The sequence below is a fragment of the Lepisosteus oculatus genome, chromosome 28 (genome assembly GCF_040954835.1).
Source record: "Lepisosteus oculatus isolate fLepOcu1 chromosome 28, fLepOcu1.hap2, whole genome shotgun sequence".
NCBI lineage: Eukaryota > Metazoa > Chordata > Actinopteri > Semionotiformes > Lepisosteidae > Lepisosteus > Lepisosteus oculatus.
This window is the reverse complement of record NC_090723.1, coordinates 1,105,875-1,128,676: the sequence shown is the minus strand read 5'-3', so window position 1 is coordinate 1,128,676 and position 22,802 is coordinate 1,105,875. Positions and strand designations below refer to the sequence as shown.

General features: G+C 44.3%; 1 protein-coding gene across 1 annotated transcript in view; it reads right to left on the bottom strand.

Moving 5' to 3' along the window:
* Positions 1-22,802, bottom strand: part of lrp2b (low density lipoprotein receptor-related protein 2b) — a 63,516-nt gene that overhangs the window by 30,067 nt on the left and 10,647 nt on the right. The window contains exons 12-45 of the mRNA XM_015361864.2: positions 22,409-22,615; positions 22,107-22,309; positions 21,617-21,757; positions 20,654-20,857; positions 19,922-20,114; positions 19,142-19,267; positions 18,432-18,562; positions 17,630-17,767; positions 17,005-17,286; positions 16,387-16,626; positions 15,493-15,612; positions 14,975-15,091; positions 14,412-14,789; positions 13,711-13,959; positions 13,110-13,321; positions 12,529-12,713; positions 11,500-11,728; positions 10,961-11,138; positions 10,474-10,602; positions 9,719-9,885; positions 9,339-9,482; positions 8,956-9,065; positions 8,388-8,565; positions 7,552-7,765; positions 7,079-7,315; positions 6,472-6,663; positions 5,240-6,160; positions 4,702-4,867; positions 4,050-4,208; positions 3,380-3,669; positions 2,681-2,884; positions 1,817-2,059; positions 630-755; positions 125-244 (exon numbers count right to left, since the gene is read on the bottom strand). Of these exons, the coding sequence (XP_015217350.2) occupies positions 125-244; positions 630-755; positions 1,817-2,059; positions 2,681-2,884; positions 3,380-3,669; positions 4,050-4,208; positions 4,702-4,867; positions 5,240-6,160; positions 6,472-6,663; positions 7,079-7,315; positions 7,552-7,765; positions 8,388-8,565; positions 8,956-9,065; positions 9,339-9,482; positions 9,719-9,885; positions 10,474-10,602; positions 10,961-11,138; positions 11,500-11,728; positions 12,529-12,713; positions 13,110-13,321; positions 13,711-13,959; positions 14,412-14,789; positions 14,975-15,091; positions 15,493-15,612; positions 16,387-16,626; positions 17,005-17,286; positions 17,630-17,767; positions 18,432-18,562; positions 19,142-19,267; positions 19,922-20,114; positions 20,654-20,857; positions 21,617-21,757; positions 22,107-22,309; positions 22,409-22,615 (7,133 nt within the window). The remainder of the gene's footprint in view (positions 1-124; positions 245-629; positions 756-1,816; positions 2,060-2,680; positions 2,885-3,379; positions 3,670-4,049; positions 4,209-4,701; positions 4,868-5,239; positions 6,161-6,471; positions 6,664-7,078; positions 7,316-7,551; positions 7,766-8,387; positions 8,566-8,955; positions 9,066-9,338; positions 9,483-9,718; positions 9,886-10,473; positions 10,603-10,960; positions 11,139-11,499; positions 11,729-12,528; positions 12,714-13,109; positions 13,322-13,710; positions 13,960-14,411; positions 14,790-14,974; positions 15,092-15,492; positions 15,613-16,386; positions 16,627-17,004; positions 17,287-17,629; positions 17,768-18,431; positions 18,563-19,141; positions 19,268-19,921; positions 20,115-20,653; positions 20,858-21,616; positions 21,758-22,106; positions 22,310-22,408; positions 22,616-22,802) is intronic.

The window sequence follows — 22,802 nt, the reverse complement described above, 5'->3', positions numbered from 1 at the left end:
TTTCCATTTACTTTGACTTGACTGTTTCCAGGGGGTCTGTTTTACCTTTACTGAAATGCACTCTAATTTTACCATGGTCTATTACAGTGGATGTTTATATGGGTCTGTGCATGTGCTGGCTTACCACATGAAGGAGGTTCATCTGAACCATCCTGACAGTCAATGACGTTATCACACACCCAGTAGGAAGGGATACATTTGCCAGAGTCACACCTGTGCTCATCAGGTGCACAGGTCCTTTCATCTGCAGAAAGAGGGAAGACTCCATTCCAGAAAGCTGTCACTTTGAGACATTAACATTCAGCTTGGGTTATCCATTACAAAATGAGTAAAATTCAAAGAATAGCAACATAGAAAAATCCCTGGTCTCAGATGTATTCAATTTACAAACACATTCAAGGTGCCAAATCTCTTTGGTCTTTGGTCAAGGAAGAGTTTGTAAAGAGATTTGCACACAAATGCTAGCAATGCATACCTCATGCAGATGGTTTCATTATTTCTTACAATATCCAATGAACAGATTTAAAAAAATAAATACCAAACCTTTCCTGTGGCACATTGCCAGTGAAAATAATTAAACTGAGGCTGTGCATTACTCTCAGAGGTGCCTGGAACAAACTAAAACTCACGGCAGTAGATGGGGTTCTCATCACTGTTGTCTCCACAGTTGTTGTAGCCATCACACAGAGTGCTGGGGAAGATGCAGATGTTGGTGGTCTCACACTTGATGGTCCCTGAGGGGCAGGTTCTGTCCGCTGGGAGGGAAACAAAAAATCACATATCTATTCATTTCAGATTTCAGAAAACTCTATGTACTGTAGTGTAGGTTAAGAGCCGAGGTTTGCTGTACAGATCTTTATTTATAACTACTGAACTGTGAGATGAGGTTTGCTCCCACTTTAATTGCAACTAGAATGTGACTCCTTTTCTTTCTTCTTCCGTCTGCTGGAGTCAGTGGCTGTCCATTTTTCATATTGATTGAGCTCTATGGACTGCACTCCATTGTATGCTATAAGTTTATCATAGGCACTTATTCTTCATGCTTGTTAACACTGGTTTGTAAATATCCAGTAAATGGTTTAGAAAAAATAATACCAATCTGTGCCCGTTGTATTTTGCCAGTAGTGTTAATTAAAATGATCATGAAAACAGCGCTAAAATGCCGTCTAGCACACATACTCTGGTACCAAGATATTTAGCCAAAATCCTGGTTGCCCTTCCCAGAACATGTAAATATGGCCTCTATAGTTCATATCACGATTGTTTGCATGCCAAAGCATCTTTAGGAGTGTTCCACCAGCCTAAACAAAACAGGAATATGGAATAAAGTCACCAGCATGCCTTTCAGAGCTATACGTGACAGTTAGGAAAAGGAAAATTAATCACCCCAGTACATGCTACTACTTGTATGCTAACTTTGTGTTTGGGAGAATTCTCGTAGACATGTCACTGGAGTGAAACTATAATAATCCCCCTCTATCTAGCATCTGTTTGCTTGGTGTGTTTCTATTTCTTCATTGTCAGCATTGTTTGTATTCCTATGGTAGGTGGATCTCCCCGTCACGAGAGTTAGTATGTAATGTGGGCAATAAACTGTAAAAAACATGGCCACAACTGGATCTTCCAGCAAGACAGGGACCCCAGGCACACATCAAAATCCACATAGAAATGGTTAATTGACCACAAGATCAATACCAATATTCCACTGATGACATCCCAGTCGCCCATGCACTGCAGAGAGTCAGACAGATACAAGCAGAGCAGCACGGAGCATGTTGTGACCAAGGCGAACCACCCCCCGAGCGTGGACACTCACGACAGTCCCTCTCGTCAGAAGTGGCGTTGTCGCGGCAGTTGTCGAACCCGTCGCAGACGAAGTGCTTGCTGATGCAGCGGCCATTGCTGCACGTGAACTCCGTGGCGGGGTCGCAGGTGGGGAAAGGACAGCCTTGCTCGTCACTGTTGTCCCCACAGTCGTTCACGTAGTCGCAGACGTAGGACAGGGACACGCAGCGGCCGCTGTCGCATGTGAAGTCCATGGGGGAGCAGGTGTGGAACGCTGGGGAACAAGAGGAAACAGCTCAGTGCATTCTCCAGCTACAGTGTTTTGTTTTTTTTTTTGCTTTTTAGTAACCAGAAAAAGGGTTATTCCTTGCTGAAAAGAAAATTCAGCAAAGACTATTTCAGACTTCGATCCCATTTAAAACCTGTGGTGTTAATTGAAGAGGGCACTCCATAAATAAGCTCAGGCCAAAGGATATCAAGGATCTGGAAAGACTGTATGGGGGAAGAGTAAAATATTCCACCCAATGTGTTCTCCAATCTAGTAAGTCATGATTGAAAAAGGCTCATTCTTGTTAACCCTGCACTGGGGGACCGCACAATTGACTGAAAACAGGGGAGTCGATATGATGGAACGTTTTTAAATTTAAAGTGTGTAATTTGGTCTGTTGTGAAAAACATATTCCATATCTTGGAAAATGATAATGGAGCTCAATACCCATGTTGTTCAGTCTTTTTTGTTCTTTGGCATCTTTATCAACGGTGCCAATAATTGTGACAAGGTTCTGCAGGAATATAGTCCCTCAAACAGCAGAAAGATATTGTCTGTAGAAACACCTAACAGCGTAGTGGGCAGCTGAGGGTTTGTGAGAGGTCATCCACCCTCTGCCTCTCTTACCGCACACTCTTTCCAACTCATCTGAGCCATCGAGGCAGTCATTGTACCCATCGCACTTCCAGCGCTGAGAAATACACCGGCCATTCAGACAGGTGAACTGGCCCTGGGCACACCTGGTGCCCCCATCCTGCACACAGTCCTTGCCGTTGTTTGCCAGATACCACTTGCCCTCCAGGGGGCACTGACACTCTGGGCCTGAGGGTCCTGCAGGCAGACAAGCACAGATTGTCATCACAGCTTATGTAGAAAGTCCCAATCTCCAAGCATACACGGCACTTGAGAGAACTATCAACGCACAAGAGGGTAACAGTAAAGAAAAATAGATGAGAAAATGAAACAGTGATGAAGTAATGAGGCCATTGTCACATGTGGCCTCCTCAGGGCTCCAGGGATTCTAGTTTAGATCAAGAGGAAGCAGCAATCAGTTTGTTGATGAGGTCAGATAGAACACAGTGGCTGGATCTTAATGGTAGACATTGTTTTCAGCAGGGACCTTCCCTTAGCTGGAACAGACTCAAACACATTGAATCAAGCAGATTGATTTCACAGACTGCACTAGCAAAATCCATGCTGTACAGGAACACGATCATGATCTATATCAGGAATCAGAATCAGGAAAAGTCCCATAATGGGCTGGACTTGCAGAAGCGGTGCTCACTGGTCATTTGGACCAAATTAACGGAATCCCTCAACTCGCACCTGGTACACAGACATGGCTGCAGCCCCCGTTGAACTTCTGACAGGGACTGGAGCAGCTCTCCTGCTTGGAAGGGGCTGCCACCTGGATGTCATTGGGCTTGTACAGTAGATCCTGGATCACTGCCGTGACTCCAGAGCCATCGTCCTTGTTAGCCCTGTAGATGCTGCGAGTGTCCCAGGCGGTCCAGAAGATGTGCTGCTGGTACACGGTCATGGCGAAGGGGCTGTGCAGGTTGCTCAGAACCACCTCTCTGTCCTGACCCGTCAGCGAGGAGCGTTCGATCTTATCCCTGTAACACAATGCCCTTCTCACTCGGGATTTTGCTGTTTTTTCCAGATATACACACAGGAAAAGGAACGAGTGTGGATTCTGACATTCTTTAAACCTAAATTCTGAACATAGTATTTTGGTCAAACAAATCTGAATGCTATGTTAATACCTGAATCAGGTTACTTTTTTTCAATTCTGTGCATGATTGTTACTGACAATTTCAACGCAAGCTATGGAGGAAAAGCAAAGAAACTACCACAACTACCACTATCACAGCTGACTTACATTATATACTAATGAAGAATTGTCATCAACTTTAGATCTTTATAAAGAAAGACAGAATCTGGCAGGGGTTTCTATAGGCTAATGCTTGCATATTGTAAAAAGTTCCATACATACAGGTAAGCATCTGCCCAGTAAAGCATCCTCTCCTCATAATCAATGGACAGTCCACTAGGTCGAGACAAACTGCTGTTGATGATGGAGACCCTAAAACTGCCCCCCAAGGTGGCACGCTCAATCTTCGCTGGGAAGCTCAAGTCTGTCCAGTACATGTACCTACAGCGTGCACAAAGGGACACACACATAGAAGAAAGTACTTTAAAATAATCTAAAGCTGGAATTCTAGTTGATATACCCAGGACTGGATAGACCACGATTTACCTACAGTATTTGTACATTTAAATCACCTACTCTAGAGCCTAGACCAACTGCAAATGTTGTTTATTCAGACTTTTGTAGTGTGCATGCATGCCAGTTTCAAGATGGTGAAAATGGTTAAATGAGAAATGGTTCGGAGGACAGCACGGCTCTATCAATCAGAGAACTGGATGATAGCTACACAATGAGTGATGTTTTGTAAAGCTCAAGGTGAAAACGTCCTCAGTAACTTAAAAACCCATTAAAGTCCAAATGTGTCACTTTTTTAAGCAATGGAAATAATGCTTATTTTCTATTTTCTCTGCCTTTTAAGGATCTACCATTTTGAAATGGCAAGCAGCATAGAAAGGGGCACTAAGCATTTGTACAGTCTAGTTGTTGAGTAGCTTACCCATAGCAAGGATCCAACACAATGGCCTGTGGGCCCAGGACGTGGGCAATGTGGGTTCGGTTCTGTCCATCCAGTCCCATGGCCTGGATGCTCTTATTGTAATAGTTGCTGAAATAGATCCTCTTGTTAATCCAGTCGAACGCTAGTCCTTTCGGGTCATTCAGATCTAAAGAGATGTAGGATGAAGAAGTAGCTTACTCAGACTCGTTTTAATCAACTGAAGACATCCACAGCCCTGACTCCCCTGAGAGCTCTAGAGAGGGCTGAGGTTCCTCTTAGCTGTCTCTTCAGCATTAGGTAAGTGGACCCAAGTTTGCTTCATTAACGCTGTACAAATCGACTGGGTAACGTTGCTGCAACCCATTCAACGTCTTAAGCCTTTTTTATTCATCAGGAACAAACTGGACCCAAGAGGACTTATTAGCACACTTCCAAGGTGATTAATGTGAACCCGACTACTGTTCATAGTTCATTGTTCTGTTGGGCTCAATGTCTACAACAGAAAAACAGTGATGCTTGGGGGCTCCCCCTATCTTACCAGATTCCACAATGACTGGGGAGATGGAAGGGGACGTGGTGCTGAAGTATCCAATCTTGCTGTAGCGATAGCCATTGCTCTGGGCAAAGTAGATCCTCTTGTCCTGGAAGTCAAAGTCCAGGGCGACCACACTGTAGCTCAGTGTGACAGGGGTAAAGGGCAGGCTGTGGTCTTCTGGATCCAGTCGGGCACTGTGGATCGAGTAATCTGTGGTGTAGATGAGGAACTCGTCCAGACCATACCCACATGACACCCCATTGCTCAGGAGACTGCCGTGGGCACACCCGCACTGCGGCTGAGCGATCTCGGGCAGGGCGAAGCAGATCTGCTGGCATCGGCCATGGTCTTCCAAGCAGGGATTAAAACCCACCAGGTTGGCCGAGAGGGGCTGGACATGGGCGTCAAAGACGGTCACATCCGTCAGGTCACTGAGGTTGTCACGGATCACTTCCGGGGCATCGGAGTTCCCTGGCTGCTTGCTGGCCTGGTACACCCTTCGCAGGTTGCGGTCCACCCAGATCATATAGTTGCCAAAAATAGAGATGCCACAAGGAGAGGGGTAGCGGCTGCCGAAGCGGACGATCTGACGCTGGGTGCCATCGAAGCGCATGCAGGAGATCAGGTCAAGGGTGTCATCAGTCCAGTAGAGGTAGTCACTAGTGTAGTCTACCGTCAGGCCCTGTGGTGTTGCCAGGCTCTCAGATGCCAGGACTGTCCTGTTCCTTCCATCAAGGAACGCTCTCTCGATCTTGGGCGTCTGGCCCCCATCGGTCCAGAATATGTAGCGCAGGCGTGGGCTGACAGCAATGTCGTGGGGCCTGTCCACACTGCTCTTCAGCAGAACCAGGCGGTACGTGGTGTTCAGTCGGAGAACCTCAATGTAGGTCTGGGTCTCGAAGGCATTGGTGAAGTAGAGATTACCTGCAGGAAAACATTGGAGAGACAGAATTCTAGATGATAAATCTGGTAGCATATTTCACATTATAGCAAGATAAATTTGCCTAGCATATGTGGAATGACAAACTGTTAATGGTTAATCTAATCTAATGTTTAAATGAATGGCTGAATATGTATGCACTTTCACTCTTCCACGTAAAATTACACACCCCACCCCCTTAAAATTATTTAATAATTTCATTCAAAATTTGTTGGAAGAAAAAAAAAATTAGAAGGTTACACTCTTCTTCTGTGTTGTTATAATTCATCAAACGCTTGAGCTCCTTCTGACTTACCCGCGACCCAGTCCACAGCAATGCCCAGTATCCCATTCCTTCCAATTCCAGAGCTGACGATGGGGGCATACTGTGAGCCATCAGTTCTCACCCGGAAGATGCCCTTGTAGGAGGAATAGATGCTGTTGTCTGACCAATAAACAAACCCAGAGGCCACGTGCACATCTGTCTTGTTAACCTCAGAGTAAGTGACTGCAAGAAAAGATGATCACTGTCATTAGGACCGCAGTACTTCATTAACTGTAGGATAGTAAAAGTAAACAGTTTTCCTCTATCTTAATGTGTGCAGCCAGTCTCGGGCATGTCTGGAAACTATGCTGTGACTTTAAGACCTTCAATTTTTTTAAAAACATGCACTTCCTCTTTCAGTTATCAAGTCAATAGGGGTCAAGAAACTGCTCCTCAATATGTATGGTCTAACATTTTCAAGACATTGGAAAGGAGTCAATATGCAAACATCACTGAATACTAATGTCCAGAATTCTGTGCAAAAGATTTAATATGCAAGTTATTTTACTTAACAGATTTGTATTTGAGGGCATAGGGTAAATGCAAAAATGGAATATACCCAGAATTTAATTCATATTTACAGAAAGTCAATACTTACACTGTGAGACAGGCACCATGGCCTCAGAGTGGTCGGAGCTATTGATGTGGAAGCCTCGGATTTCAGTGAGAGTGGACACCACAGCGAAGGAGTCGTACTGCACACAGCTGGCACCAGCCTGGGAGGGCACAAACCCAGTGGTGCAAGCACACGTCTTCTGTCCACTGGGCTTGGGCAGGCAGAGGTGTGGGCACCCTCCATTGCTGGAGCTGCAGGCATTGGTGCTTCCAGATGAATCTGCAAGAGAAATCCCACGACTTATGGCTCTCCACAAGACTGGCTTCCATCATCTTTTACAGCAGACGATCACAGTTTCAGGCCCACCTCTGTGTTTTCTCTTAAAGTCAATACATAGTTCATGAGAAAGCGCCACCAGCTTATTTGCACAACCATTAATGCACACAAATGCACAAACCAAAGGGTGAGTCTGTATGAAGTCTGGATTTTGCATCTCTGGGTGTGCCTACACTCACCATCTCTGTAATGGACTTTGAGAGCCTTCACTCCAGGCATGCCACTCCTCATCACCACCATGTTGGCTCCGCTGGCCTTGTCTACTCTCTCGATGACCTCATAGTCCAGGTCGGTGTAGTACAGGAAGCTCTGGTGAACAGCCACACCCCAGGGACGAGAGAGGCTGTGCACGATTGTTGTACGACTCACACCATCCATTGTCCCACACTCGATCTACAAGAAGAAAAAACACAGACATAACCAAGGGCAAGATGAAATTCTAAAGGTCGTATTGCTAGCCTTATCCAAAAACCCTGTAATAATCTATGTCACAATTAGCCCGCAAGTGACTACAGACAAGCACACCAGTATCTTAATCTAAGACTTTGCATAGATATTAAGATGTCTAAACTAAGACTAGTACAGAAAAAACTAAATCAGAAAACCATTGGCAGCAGATGCTATAATTATATTCTTAATCTGCCTTTGCTGCATGTACTGTTTCTGCTATGTCAGGCACATGCAAAACATTTCATTCTCGAATCTTTACACCCCATGACCTACAGATCGGCTGTAAAAGCATGAACCTGCAATCTTACAGATTATACAGCACATGTCAAATCCTAACAACACACCACGTATTTAAACTAATAAAGAGAGTCAGATATTATAGACAAGAGATGGACCATGGGCAGAGATTTACAAGATGTTAAAGATTTTCCAAAGATGGGTGCTACCTCAGAGGTCTTTAGGTTTGTGCTTTTCCTTTCTGGAAAAATCAAAACAAATAAAAATATTGTTCTAAAAAAAAAGATGTCTTTCACTGCACACCTGGCCTCTAAGCGACTCTACCTACCACCCCAGTGCTGGTGACTCCCCAGTACAGCTTGCTCTCTGCAAGGTCGGCGGCGATGAACTCGACGTGCTCCAGTCTGCCGGTGTACAGGTTTCTGGGGCTGCTGCCATCCATCTCTGCTGTGGCCACCTTGGGAGGGACATTGCGGCTTGTCCCTCGGTCTGTCCAGAACAGCCTCCTGAAGAGACATGGCCAACAGGGTGAAAACACCCGCTCACGTGAAGTGACACTTACAAACAGCCAGAGGGTTTCTGTAGCATTCAATTATTAGCTAGCTAGACTATTTTTTTATTAGATACTACTCTTAGTATCTAGCATCTTGTAAAAAATAAAATCTTACTTGAAATGATATCAAATGTTTCTATTCTTTTTGAAACATCATAAAAATGGTCATAAACTTAATTCTAATCATCATAAAATTTAGGTGGGTAGTTGCACTGTTTTGAATTGTCTAAGCCCAGCCGGCGGCCACAGTCATGGACAATGCATGGACAAAGGTAAGTGTACAGTTTCTTTTTGTGCGTTTGCAGCACAGTCTGTAGGCTGTGCAATGGCAATGCACACCTACCCTCTGGCTGGATCCAGAGCGATTCCAATCGGCTCTCCAGCCCCTTCAGGCTTCCCAGTGTTGGCGATTATTGTCTTTCTGTAGTGCTGCTCTCCATCCACCCTGATCACCTACACAACAAAATTCTCATTTTGACATATGACAATACCTCACAAAGGTTAATTGGACCAATTTAGCCATTCTGCAGATGATGCTAAAATGTTTGAATTATGCAGTAAGTATTACTTTCAATGGTTTGAAACTGTCATTTTGAATCCAGGGGTTTATGAAGCACTGCTCTACATTTGATACGTGATATTTGTAGATAACCAAAACCAAACTATTGATAAAGAGACAAACAGGTACTGGACTCTGTGTTCAATGTAGTAGTTCTGAAGTTTTACCTCAATGGTCTGGCCGGTGGGATTGGTGTAATACATCATCCGACTTATCCAATCAAAAGCTAAGCCAGAAGGAGAACCAATCACTGCTGCTGGAGCGAACTGCGTTCTGTTGGTGCCATCAGTCTTCACTCGGTGAATGGCTCCCTGTTTGAGGAGTACAAAAGCCCTCCAGTCATGAGACTATCCTTACCGCACAAATCCAATGAGCAAATATCGAAGAATTTAGCAACTGTGCTAAAGAATTATTCACCAATCTCTTAGATGTACTGTAAGTCTATATATGGATTTCAAAACCAAAGTAATTGGCCTTGCTATGGTTGGTTAGACATGTTCACCACTCTTAAGACGACAGCAGTTACAATCGAACATTCATTACTTACAGGGTTCTGTACCCAGTACACATACTGCTCCTGGTCATCAAAGTCCAGGTCCTGCCCATGACTGATACCCATCACGGGGATCATGGCGTTGTCATTAGTGTTGTTAGGATCCAGAGGGATGCCGAAGATTGTGGTGTCTCGGAGAACCATTAAGAAAGGGGTGTTGTCTGAAACCATGAGGTCGTGCATCAGTTACAACCACAGTCCCGTGAAAAGAAACAAACTCCTTGGGAATGGTGATTCTATTCAGCTTCCCACACGTATGATTCAGTAAAGTTTTGGAAACTTCATTTTGTGTGCAACTAAGTATTTTTCAAAAGTGAGTGTGGAGTCACTCTTTTCTTGGTTAGGAAACAGTTCCCAACTGAATTCCAGATGGATCATCATGATGAAATATTACAAGTCTGTTCATCCATTAATTCACTTACTGTGTTAGGATGTCTAACACAAATACTGTACGCAAAACTATGGATTTTTCAACTTTGCATTTATGTTTGCTTAATTACAATTTGAATTTAACAGCATTTATAGCACAAAATCATCAATAAAATTTGGAAATGAATAGTACTCCTGAAATGTAAAATCAAACATTTTCTGAAGCTTGAGCTGGACCCAAGAAGCAAAGTGGATAACTCTAGAAACCAGACCAGCATGGACTGACTGGCTGGCACCAGCTCAGTTTATAATCAAGGCATTTCTAAAGGAACTGAACCTTAGGTCCATGTTCTAAACTGATACAACAGTAGACTTTGTACCTTTCTCACATGTGCGTCCATCACTGCCAAGATGCCAGCCAGACTGGCAGGCGCAGGAGTAGTACCGAGGCCTTATGCCCGCCAGCAGGCACAGCTGACTGCACTGATGGTTCAGACAAGGGTTCCAAGCTGTGAGGAATAGCAAAGGATTTGGGTATTGGCTAGACCACCCAAATCAATCAATCTGCATCAAACAAGTGAATATTACTTTACCTTGGGCTGCACCGTGCTTCAAGACTGTATGTGTATATCAACCATTCTTATATACCAGGAAGAGTAACTCCAAGATCAGATCTTCTCTAGATTGTAAATACTACTTCATGCATTATCCAGATAATTTAATAAGATTTTAATATCTAAAGAGGAATGCACAAAAGGACATGTTGTGGACCTGAAGTTTGTCATTTCTTACACTGGTACACTCATACGAGTCTGGCAAGAACGTCATTAACCCTTCTGCCGTTTCTGGCATTCCGCTCAGTCCCACCTGCAGGCTGTTTGACAGGGTGGTCCAGCACGATGCCCATGGGCTGGTAAACGTTGTTCAGCATAACCGTTTGGTTTTGCCCATGCCACTTGTTAGCCCTGATGACTTTGCTGGTGTACCTCTCAGACCAATATACATAGTCCTCAAACACAGTCATGCCATGAGGGTGCTGCAGGATCTGGACATGTCAAAGGACACAACAGGAGAAAAGAGTTTGAGTGAAGAACATGAAAACAAAAGGAAGATTACAAAGAGGAAGCTGTTCACATACATGTGGTTGTTGGAAGTTAATTGGTCCAACTATCTTAATACTGAATAACGCCAATAATTGTGTATGTGAGTGTAGTCTTATCTCATTACTCTTTCTCTAAATTGGGAATGCTCTTCTTTTACATTCACTGAAGATTCATTGGATGAAGCAGGTTGTAGCTGGATGAGAGCCCTCTAATCTTTACTGCTTTTCCATATTCTCTTTAATTAACCACTTAAATAAACCAAAGGTTTCTGAGAAATGCTAAGCCAAGACAGTGCCAACTCACCAAGTCACTGGCAAAGACTTGCTGGCGGTTGTTGCCATCGTAGTCACAGTAATCAATGTAATCCAGGTAAGCATCTGCAAAGTACAGCCGGCGAGTGGGGTAGTCGATGGCCAGACCGTTTGGCCAGTACACTTTGTGGGTGAGGATGGTTCTGCGGATGGTTCCGTCCATGCTTGCCCTCTCTATCCTCGGGTTCTGACCCCAGTCAGTCCAGAACATCAGATTGGTGCTGGTGAAGAAAGGTGACATTCATCATGGCTTTTTCAAGCACAGGGTCTCCTTAACTTGCTGTGAAATATCTGTGATGCTTCCTCCAGAGCAAGTCAGGTTGGAAACTTAAAACACTCTTTCAGTTCTCATCTGTACACCTGTGACTCCTGTAACAATGTTGTTAATGATCTTAAACACCATTGCCATCTATCCATACATGGCAAAAATCCAACAGTAACCCAGCCAATGCTTTTCTACATACAGTTCATCTTTTTCTTCCAAATGTGGAATTAATTCTCAATTTAAACCAGCCCACATTGAGAGGCTCCTGTAATCCATATGTACTTTGAGATATACTAACTATCCAGAGGGTGAAGTCATCCATGGTATTTATTACCAATGTTTTGAGATCAACCACAAACTTTTTTTTCCCCGATTCCTGAAGCCCTGATATCTTTGATAAACACACGACACAGGACATACAATGGGGAAAAAAACATCAAGGAAACAGTCAAAATGTAAACAATAAACAAACATACCTAACTGTATTAACACTGTATTAACAGGAAAGAACAAAGGATCCCAGGAAAATATCCTATGGCCCAGGAAGTAGTCAGATGGGTCTATTTGGGTTTTTCCCAATCAAAAGTTTCTGAAAACCATATACTGGTACAATTTTTAACTGGATATTTTGCTTCATGGCAAATGTGTATTCAAATGTTGGTTCATAGCAAATAGTGTCCATCTGTTGATTAGAATGACCCACGTTAGTGATTACAGCTTCTAATTGAAGGAAATCACTCTTCATCTGGAACCTACTGGTTTCGTGGGTCCAGAGCCAGCCCTCGTGGACTGGTGATGTTGTCACTCAGCAGAACAGTGCGGAATCTGCCTTCCAGAGTGGACACCTCGATCACCTCCAGCAGTGAGTCAGTCCAGTAGAGGTTCCTGCCCACCCAGTCAATGGCAATGCTCTCTGGTGCCGTCACCCCACTGGAAAAGACCTGGAAAGACCAGGAATAAAGGGACACACGACTGAGTAGGTTGCAGCCACTGCGCTAAGCACTAAAGAAGGACTTGCTGGAGTGGTCTGGATAAGTGCTCTCAATTCTGTACATATACTAATTGCATTTCCCTCTATGATGGAAACCCTCCTTTTTTACCACCTGCTAATCAGCTTAAACAACTGGATATCAAAGACTTCCAGGCGGAAAATGTTTGGAATGGCATCACCAAACTCCCTTTAGGATCACAATCCAGCAGGTCTATTAAAATCAACAGCTTAAAGCCAAAGGAATATCACTACAGTGATGCAAAAAAAGGCTTACCAAATACTTCCAAACACAAATGTGAATGTAATGTGTGCAAATGGAATACAACAGCTATCTTGGACATCCTACCTCTTTGGTGTCAGTACCATTCTGCAAAGCACTCCAGATTTTCTTCTGTGATGCATCTGCCCAATAGATTCTGCTGGTGACCCTGTCAAAATCCACTGCCACAATATCTGATCCACCTAGAATCACAGGCTGGATGATGTTGGGCTGAGCACTGATATTATCTGAGATGATCTGGTTCCTCCTGGTGACGAGGAGTAAAGCATCCCTTGGATCTAAAAATGCACAAAATCTTCATTAAGAATAACAATACATAATCATATCACTTTACAACACTGCATCACTGTGCAGGGCTTGTGCTCTCAGTATTGTACCACTATTCCCATTTTTTTAAGTCATCAATAGCATTATTAGCAATAGCAATAGCGTGTGGCACAGCGGTTAGGGTAATCAAATTCCATGGGTTCAAATCCCAGGCAAGACACAGCTGTTGTACCCTTGAGTAAGGCAATTACAGTACATGCAGATTGTTCCAGAAAAAAAAACAGCTGAAAATGTGTGCGTAAAAGTCACTTTGGAATAGTGCATCAGCTAAATAAAGTGTAACATATTCCTAGAAAACTGAACCCCTCCATGAGTTTCCATTAACAAAGAGGAAAAGCACCTGTAGCTTTGCAGACTCTGCCATTAGACTCTAGAGTATAACCATCCTCGCAGTAGCACCGGAAGGAGCCACGCTCATTGTAGCAAGCCTGGCTGCAGGTCCCAGGGATCTGGCACTCGTCAATGTCCACACAGGTCTTGGAGTCGTTCAGCAACTGGTACCCAGGACTGCAGGTGCACTGGGCTCCAAAAGGCCCCTGCACACAGCCACCAGTGCAGCCCCCATTGTTAACCGAGCAGTCGTCCTCATCTGCAGAGCACAAGCGCCAAGTTTACCCACCTTGCCGAGCACCTTGGATTAAATCCGTGTTAGACACTAAATCAATTTAGGTTGGGAGCTGCTTCAGCATGCGTAGGCTGCAAAGGAACAAGTAATAGGTTTATTCCATGCTGAAAAAAAGAAGAAAGAGAACACAACGTTTCGGGAGTGGAGCCTTCTTCAGGTGTAACCAAATTCCATGGGTTCAAATCCCAGGCAAGACACAGCCGAAGAAGGCTCCACGGCTGAAACGTTGTGTTCTCTTTCTTCTTTTTTTCAGCATGGAATAAACCTATTACTTGTTCCTAAATCAATTCAGCTTATTTCCAGTTTACGAGGAAAAACGAGAAGAGCCTGAAGCTCTCAGGGAGCAGGATCTGACATAGACTAGTCACGCCCTGAGATCCCGGGGCAGGAGGCCAGGGGAGGAGACTTGTACTCACTGCAGCTGGGAGACTCGTCCGCTCCATCTGGACAGTCTCTCTGCCCGTCGCACAGCCGGTCGATGGAGACGCACACCTGGTCGGTGGGGCAGAGCCACTGACCGCTGGGGCAGCTGAAGGGGGGCGTGGGGCAGTGCCGCTCGTCGCTCAGGTCCCGACAGTCGTTTTCGCCGTCGCACACCCAGGCTTCGGACACACAGTTCCCATTGTCGCACAGGAAGTAGTTGGGGCGGCAGGTGTGCGGCGGACACCCCCTGTGCTCGTCGGAGCCATCCTGGCAGTCTGGATGCCGGTCACACTCCCAGCTCTCAGGGATGCAGAAACCATCACCCTGGCACTGGAACTCATGGTCGTGGCACATCCCCGGGGCCCGGGTGGCTAAAGCAAGACCATACATTTCCATCAGACTGGCATACTGAGGCACACCAACTTCCAGACATTCTTGTCATCTTCCCTACACCTGACCTCTTCTCTTCTGGATGTGCTGCTGGACAGATATTTAGAGGAAAAGCTAACACTTGAGCCCCAGGATAACTTGAGCGCCCCCTTCGGCTTTGACTTACGACATCCCAATTCGTCGGAGTGGTCCCTGCAATCGAACACGCCATCACACCTGTAGCTCATCAGGATGCACTGGTTTCCACTGGAGCAGGCAAACTGAGTCACAGGGCATCTGAACACTGTTAAGACACAGCAGGAAAGACACAAGAAGCACTGCTGAGTGGAGTAGGGCAAAGGAGAACTTGGACAACCTCCCATCAACCAGAGCATAACCATACTTGAGAAAGCAATGTGCTGGAAGCAATGTTTTACACAAAGGCCAGTGTCTCCCAGTACTGGAAAATTCTTTAGTTGAGTTGGTGAAAATGTCATCTCCAGATTACAAGATATTGCAACATGAAAACACAGAAAATGTGAGAGATAGTAAATCAGTCATGGTCAATATCATCACTAGTAATCATCAACAGTAATGATGCATTTTTTATTTTCTGTGAGGGATAATATTAAGGCTGTTGTGACAAGAACTTGCACTGGCACATCATTCTGGGAGAGAGAGAAAAACCACAGTCTTCACTCTTACCGCAGTCCTTCTCATCTGAGCCATCTGCACAGTCCAGGTCTCCATCACACACATACACGTCCGAAATGCAGCGATGATCGGGGCACAGGAACTGGCCAGGACGGCAGGTCCCAGACACATCTGAAAGGTGGGGAGCACCCCAGGGCAGGAGCAAGACAAATGGCAGACAGGCATAGTTACTTCAGCCCTCCACTTCTCCCTTTTTTAAAAGGTGCTGTGACACTTCAAATAACATTACACATTCTTGCCACACTTGGTTTACACTATCTGATGCACACCTGCACTTACAAACTTAATGCAAAGCAATATTCTTCATTTTAACAGCTATCCCAAAGAGACTCATCAAATCCTTCCACAGACACATGGAGCTAGAAACTTGGAGAATGTGGTGAGTTAGAATGATTTTCATACACAGCCCACAGAATTTAGGGCTTCTGTTGAAAACAATCAAATTTCAGTCATAAGTCAACTTATATGACTTATGTTAGTAGAGCATAGGGATGGCTGGACGTTGCACAGATCTGTTTCTCATTCACAAAATACTCAAACTGTGACCCAGCAAAAATGACACCTGTAGAATAAGATCTAAACCTACTTTATTACAAATGAGTCTTAACATGTAAAAGATGTTTGACTGGGGAAGGATTCCTTGAATTCCTGACTTTCCACTTTCAGAAGAGTGTGTGAGAAAACCACAATGCTGATCCATGGCTCTGCTATGATTCTCTGTGCTTATGATGTAAAACATACAAGGGTGTGCTAATGAATTTGTGCTCCAAGATGCAAATGTTCTTTACAGTAAGTACACTCTATTTTGACGAGGTCACCATATGACTTTCACAGTGATCAGCTGTGCTTTGCCTCCTCTAGCAAGGCCATGCTCTACAGACCCACCACAGTTGCGCTCGTCAGATCCGTCTTCACAGTCGTTCTCGGTGTCGCACAGCCAGGCGCTGGGGATACATCTGCCGTTGTCACACCTGTAGTAGCCATCCCGGCAGGAGACCGGCCCCTTGGTGGGGCAGTGGTCTTCGTCCGTCCCGTCTCCACAGTCGTCCTGGCCATCACAGCACCAGGCGGAGGGGATGCAGTGGCGGTTCCCACAGGTGAAGGCGATCGGAGAGCACGTCATTCCTGCAACAAAAACATCTCATATCAAATATCCAAGCCTCCATCCAAACATGGAGTTTGTGGAGCCTGGAGACCTTATTCTCTTGCTTTTCACTTTTCCTGCCACCAGCCTCCACAGGCAGCTACTTGTAACATCAGAGGCGGCTGAGAAATCTCTCCCTTCTAGCAGTGCATCCTTACCTCCCTGGGAATTTTAGTTCACCTGACTGAAACACACTTCTGCATAAATCACAGACAGATTTGGACAGGCTTAATACTTAACCTCCCTGATTTCCATCGCGGATCTGGGTCTTGTTACGAGCGGGTCTGCAGCTGCTTGTCTATGCAATGCTCTTTGGATAATAGTACTGATTAAACATTGCTATCCTTGGGAACCCTCACCGGGGGCGGTGCAGTTGGCCTCATCTGACTTGTCATGGCAGTCTTGGATGCCGTCGCATCTGTAGGAGTTGGGAATGCAGCGGCCCTCATCACAGGGAAAGGAGTACGCCCCACAGCTCTGGTCTGGGGGCTCCACAGAGTCATCCGGGATGCAGTCGCGATGGTTCTGCTGGAGTTTCATGCCATAGGGACAGCCACAGTGGCGACTGAACGGCACTGGAAAGCAGAAGTGACTGCAGAGGCCATTGGGAGTGAGCGCCCCATTGCACTGGCTGTTGATAGCTGTGAATTTCAAGACAAAAAAATGTATAATACTGACTCGTCTGTGGTGCTATGCCAGATAAGTTTGAAGTTTCCTCTTAACAATCTTTATGAGATTGTCAAGAGGAACAGTTCTCGGTCCTGAAAAGAAATGCAAGTAAACTTTATTTTCAACCATTTGCTAAAAACTATTTTAGCATTGATAACCACTTTCATTTAGTTTTCATTCATATCACTCCTGAGATGAATTCTCTATTCCCACAAAAGGGAGGGTTGCCATTAGTGCAGATGTACTGGTTTCTGCTGTCAAACACCAGGCATCTCTTGATCCAAACGGCACTTCTCGCCAGGATGTCCGTCTCACCTGTCTGAACGTCAGCACTGTACACCTTCACACTCATGAGGTCCGGGACCCCCCGGCGCATGGGCAAGAGGCTGCCGCCATCCCTCTTCCGCAAACGGTACACAGTGCTGGTCCTCCAGTCGGAAACGTAGAGGTGATCTGCATGGGAGAGAAGAAAACTCCAACCTCACCAGAGATCCTGGGACAACTGTCTTTTCAAAGAGCACATGGTCACCCATTCTGGTAAAAATAAAACATCCTCATTCTTAGTAGTAAATTGTTTTTACAAAATACTTTGCCTACCCCTCCATTGCACCAGTTACTTGCCGAGATAAGTTTAGGTGTGATGTTGAATATGAAAGATTCAACACCTAAACACAAATGACCCATCATAAAATCCATAGAAAAATGGATTTCTCTAACTACCTTAATGAAGTCAGGATTCAAAAGTCAGTTTCTGTGATTTGCAATTGAAGTGCTTAAAAACCTTTTAAATGATACATTCATTCATTCACTCATTTTGATAGTGTGAAAACATGCAACAAGAATGAAGACTGAAGACAGCCAATACAAAGTCAATACAAAGTCCCCCCATTAGTTGCCAAAATCATATTTAGGGTCGATTATATCCTTGTGTACTTCTTCAAACTGCCATGTGTGGATTAAAGAAAAGAAATACTTGATGTGTTTCAGTGAAAATCCTTATCTTGTTAACAATAAAAATGAACTAATATCTCAGACAAAAAGTCTTCAATTTTTCAACTCATGTGTTTGACAATTGTGGACCAGAATTAAAGATGTTCCTTCTCTCAGTATTGCTCACCCAGGTGTAAAGATAGACTGTAGGGATGGGTGATCTGTCCCAGGTTCGAGAACGTCTGTCTGTCCAAACCATTCAGGTCACTGTGCTCAATCCGGTCGAGCAGAGCATCCACCCAGTAAATCCTGTCCACCCTGTTCCAGGAAACATCGACCTAGAAGTCACATCTACAACCTTCACAGATCGAGCAAGTGCACAGTACAGTGTAAACATTTAAGATCAAAAAGCACAAACCACATGGGTCTATAAAATCATGGTATTATATCTGATTTCATCACTTGGATTTATACATCCGTCTACTATATACCACACACAAAGCAAGAAGACAAATGGAATAACAAGAAGCAAAATCAGCCAGATGAAAGAGTTCAGAGTCATATCTGAGTTGCCCTTTTGGTTTGTACTTTTTGATCTCTGATAAAATGCCAATATCACCTCCTGTAGGCATTCCAAGAACTACGTTTTATAATTTCTGTGTAACATTTTATCTGCTTTAAACCTACAAAAGTAAATTAATCTTATACTGGTTAAAGTATTCTATAGAGTTAGGATTTCCATACCCAGAACCCTTTCGCTCTTTCAAGTTACAGTATATTCTACAAACACTGATCTAAACACCTGTTTAGGGGGTTAGGATTAACTAATTCACATGCACAACTCGGGTGTCCTCAAATCTGACAGACTAGACAGATGGATCAGACCAATTCCCGTACATGTAGTCGATGGCCAGACCATTAGGCCAGCCCAGAGTCGTGTTGACAATGGGTTGAGCATTCGTGCCATCACCCCAGGCCCTCATGATGGTGGCAGGCCGATACCAGTCTGACCAGAAGAGGTAGCTGAAGGAAGAGACAGAGAAGCATCAGAGATTACATTTTTGTTCCCATCTCATACAATTAGCTGTTAAAAGTTGTCTGAGAGCAAGATGGTATAACTTAACATCAATATGTAATTTCATGAGTGTCATTGTAATTTATACCTCACAAAATAAAGCATTACTGTCTTAACCTTGCTAAACAAAGCCAAATATTTCAAATGCTCTTAAGCAAATGAACAAACTTAACTGACCTTACACACCTCGAAATGATGGTGAGCTGCGTTTAGAAACATAAACCAGTGCAAACACTTGGGGTTGAACACACAGCTGTCGGTTTCCATTCCAGATGATCTTAATTACTTAATTAAAGCCTTAGTTGAACTAATAAGCTGCTGCTTGATTGGAACATTTGCGGGTTCTTTTTCAACTCATGAGTTAAAAGGCTATCTCCAATAGGATTTAAACCTGAAAACATTTACATAGTTCAAATGAATCGCGTTATTAAGGATTAAATGCCGTAACTGACAACTTGGCTGATTACAACCCAACAGGTGTCTCCTGGACCAAGACTGAGAAGTGTAGTCTGGGCACAGGAAGAAGCAGGCAGCGGCTCTCTTTGAATACTCGTGGATTTCTGTGAGCTGCTGAGATCTCTAAATAACAACAACATCCTCACCCTGCCCCTGGATGCGCCACAATCGCACGGGGATTTCGAAGATCCTGGACAATGTCTCGACGCGACTTGTCCGTCACTCTGTAGGCGGCAATCAGCCGAAAGGAAGTGGATGTCCAGTACAGAATCTTGGAGGTCCAGTCGAAGGCCAGGCACTCAATAAAACCTGTACGATGGCCATTCAGAACCTGCATACCTGAATATACACCAGCGTTAAGCATTTGTGTGTGTTGCACAACTCCCTAATGACAATTTAGTTTTATTATTGATATTGCCATTAATATTAACACTACCACAGCTATAGGTGGAGTGCAAGAAAAATCAGGATTATATTTCACACTGATGCAAAAAGCTTTTGGTGTAATTTAATTAGTGAACATTTAAAGACTAAGTGGTCCAAACACAATTGGAAGGAAAGTTACATAAAAAAAGATATTCCAGATTTTACATTTTTTCCATATTGATGGGTCATTGGCAGGCTGCTCAGCACATTTTGTAATTCAACTCATTAATCTCAAACTGCATCAAAGATTAGGCAACACATCCTTCCCTAAAGATCTTTCAGATCAAGAACTTGTCTCAGGATGCAGTCGAATCTATATACTGTATGATTTGAAAACAAATCTGAGCTGCAGATTATTTTATTGAGAGCTAATTGGACTCTACTTGAGACACTGAGAAACAAATGATTGGCAACACTGGACCTGTGGCAGATCGTCACTACATGAGCCCTACCTGTGCCATTGACCCCAGCCTGATACACAACTCCCCGCATTCTGTCAGCAAAGTAGATGGTCTCCTCTTTGCCATCATAATCCACGCCAGTGAAGAAGGAAGGACTGGCAGTCAGGGGTAGAATAATGTCCTCTTGCGTGGACACATTCAGTGGGATCCCCCGGACAGCAACACCAGAGGACATCAGGAGAAACTCCTTCACCTCTGTCAGACAAAGAGCAGTGAAGACCTTTGTGCCCTATTTACAGATGCTAGGTCCACAGGCACTGGGGATGCCAAAACAAATTAACCTGTAGTAGGCTGATGAGTATCTGCTTATAATGTGTAAAAATATGGATAAAACTGAAGTAGCAAGTGTGTATGTAATTGTAATCCTCTGTTTCAAATAAGGAGATAATTTCCACCAAGAAGAGGTACTTTTCTCCTTTTCCCTTTACTTGAAAACCCTCAAATTCAGTTCAACATTCAATTATCTTCCTAAGTGTGTAATACAGGGAGAAGGTTATTCTCCACAATGGCTGGAACACCAGTCTATTGCAGGGAATACACAAACCTATTATAGATTCCATGGCCAGAATTTCTTTGGAAGACAATAGTGCTTGGAGACAAATACAGGAGGAACATGCAAACTCTACAGACCAGTTTCCCCAACTCCAGCCCTGTTGAAGTGTTAAAAACCGACTGGTCCAAACACATTTGGGAGCAAAATTTTTGTTTTAAATGTCTTGAGAAAAAGTACTTTTAACTAAAGAGATGTATCAGGCATGTCCAATCTATGACCAAAATAGTTGACCAAAATAGCACAGGTGACTGGTTACAAGGAATTTTAAAATTTGAGGAGTGAAACTGTTTTTGTGACTGTTATTTTGGCTATCATACAGGTATAAAACACATGGTCAATGCTAAGAGAATATGAGCCCCTGGATATTCGCTCTCACTTTGGGCAGCTGAAGGGATACGTACTGAAACAGGTACGCCTGTCAGGCTGCAGGTCATAGCCCATCCTACACTTGCAGCGAAAGCCCAGGCCATCATTGTCAGTCCTGTGGCTCAGCACGCAGATCTGCTGGCAGCCTCCATTGTGGCGCCCACATGGATTAATAACTGAATGGATGTCAAAGGGAAAAGAAGGTTAGGGTCATTGTTGTCCATTACATTCCAGTGTATGAACAGATGGGGTACAAGCAAAAATGCTTCTCACCCACTTTGTGATTTGTCAAGAATTATTGACACACACAGTCACAGACATGTAGTGTCTGACCTAGGCTGAGAAGCAAGACTTCTGCACATCTGTGTCCAGACCACTGCCAGGTTCACTCAAACTTGCCCATTCACTCATGTGAGCCCCATAGGGAAGGAATGTTCTGTCATCCACTGTATGTTTCTGTCACATACTGTATGTTCTCGGGCTTTATCAGCATATTTCAAACCTAAGTGTCTCAATTTTCATTACCGAAAGGCTGCAGGACGGAGTGAGAGATGACCAAGTGGTTGGGCTGGTCTGTGGTGCGATACAGCAGCTTGGGATTGCTCCCATTAAACCTGTTCGCCTGAATCACCCCCATCTTGGTCCAGTCGGTGAAGAAGACGTGGTTCTCGAACAGTGCCACTCCATAGGGATGGGGCACATCTGCACCCCCACTCAGAATGGATTTCCTAAGAGAAGAGGAAAAAAATCAAAACATTATGTATCATCAAATTAATTCTATGTACATTGAGCTTTTCACCTTAAAAGATGCCCTTGTCCCATCATACCTGTCTAAGCCATTGTAGTCAACTGTTTCAATGTAGTCATAGTGGCTGTCTGTCCAGTATACTCTCTTGGTGAGGATGTCCAGCGATATTCCTGATGGTGATCCCAGCTTTGACTTCACTAGATCCAGCCTGTTACTGCCATCCATGAAGGCTCTCTCCAACTTGGGCTCATTGTTAAAATTGCTCTTGTCTGTGAAGAACATGTACCTGTGGAAGAACGCAAAAGCACCGATTTGCCTTCCACCTGCCATAAGTAGTCTATTCCTAATCTTAACAGTCTTCACGTCAGAGTTTTTTTCTGGTTTCGGTAACAGCAAGTAGACTGAGAGCATGTGACTCTCCCCAGATGGGAGAGTACTCCATCGCAGGGGTACCACCAGCTGTATTCATCTAC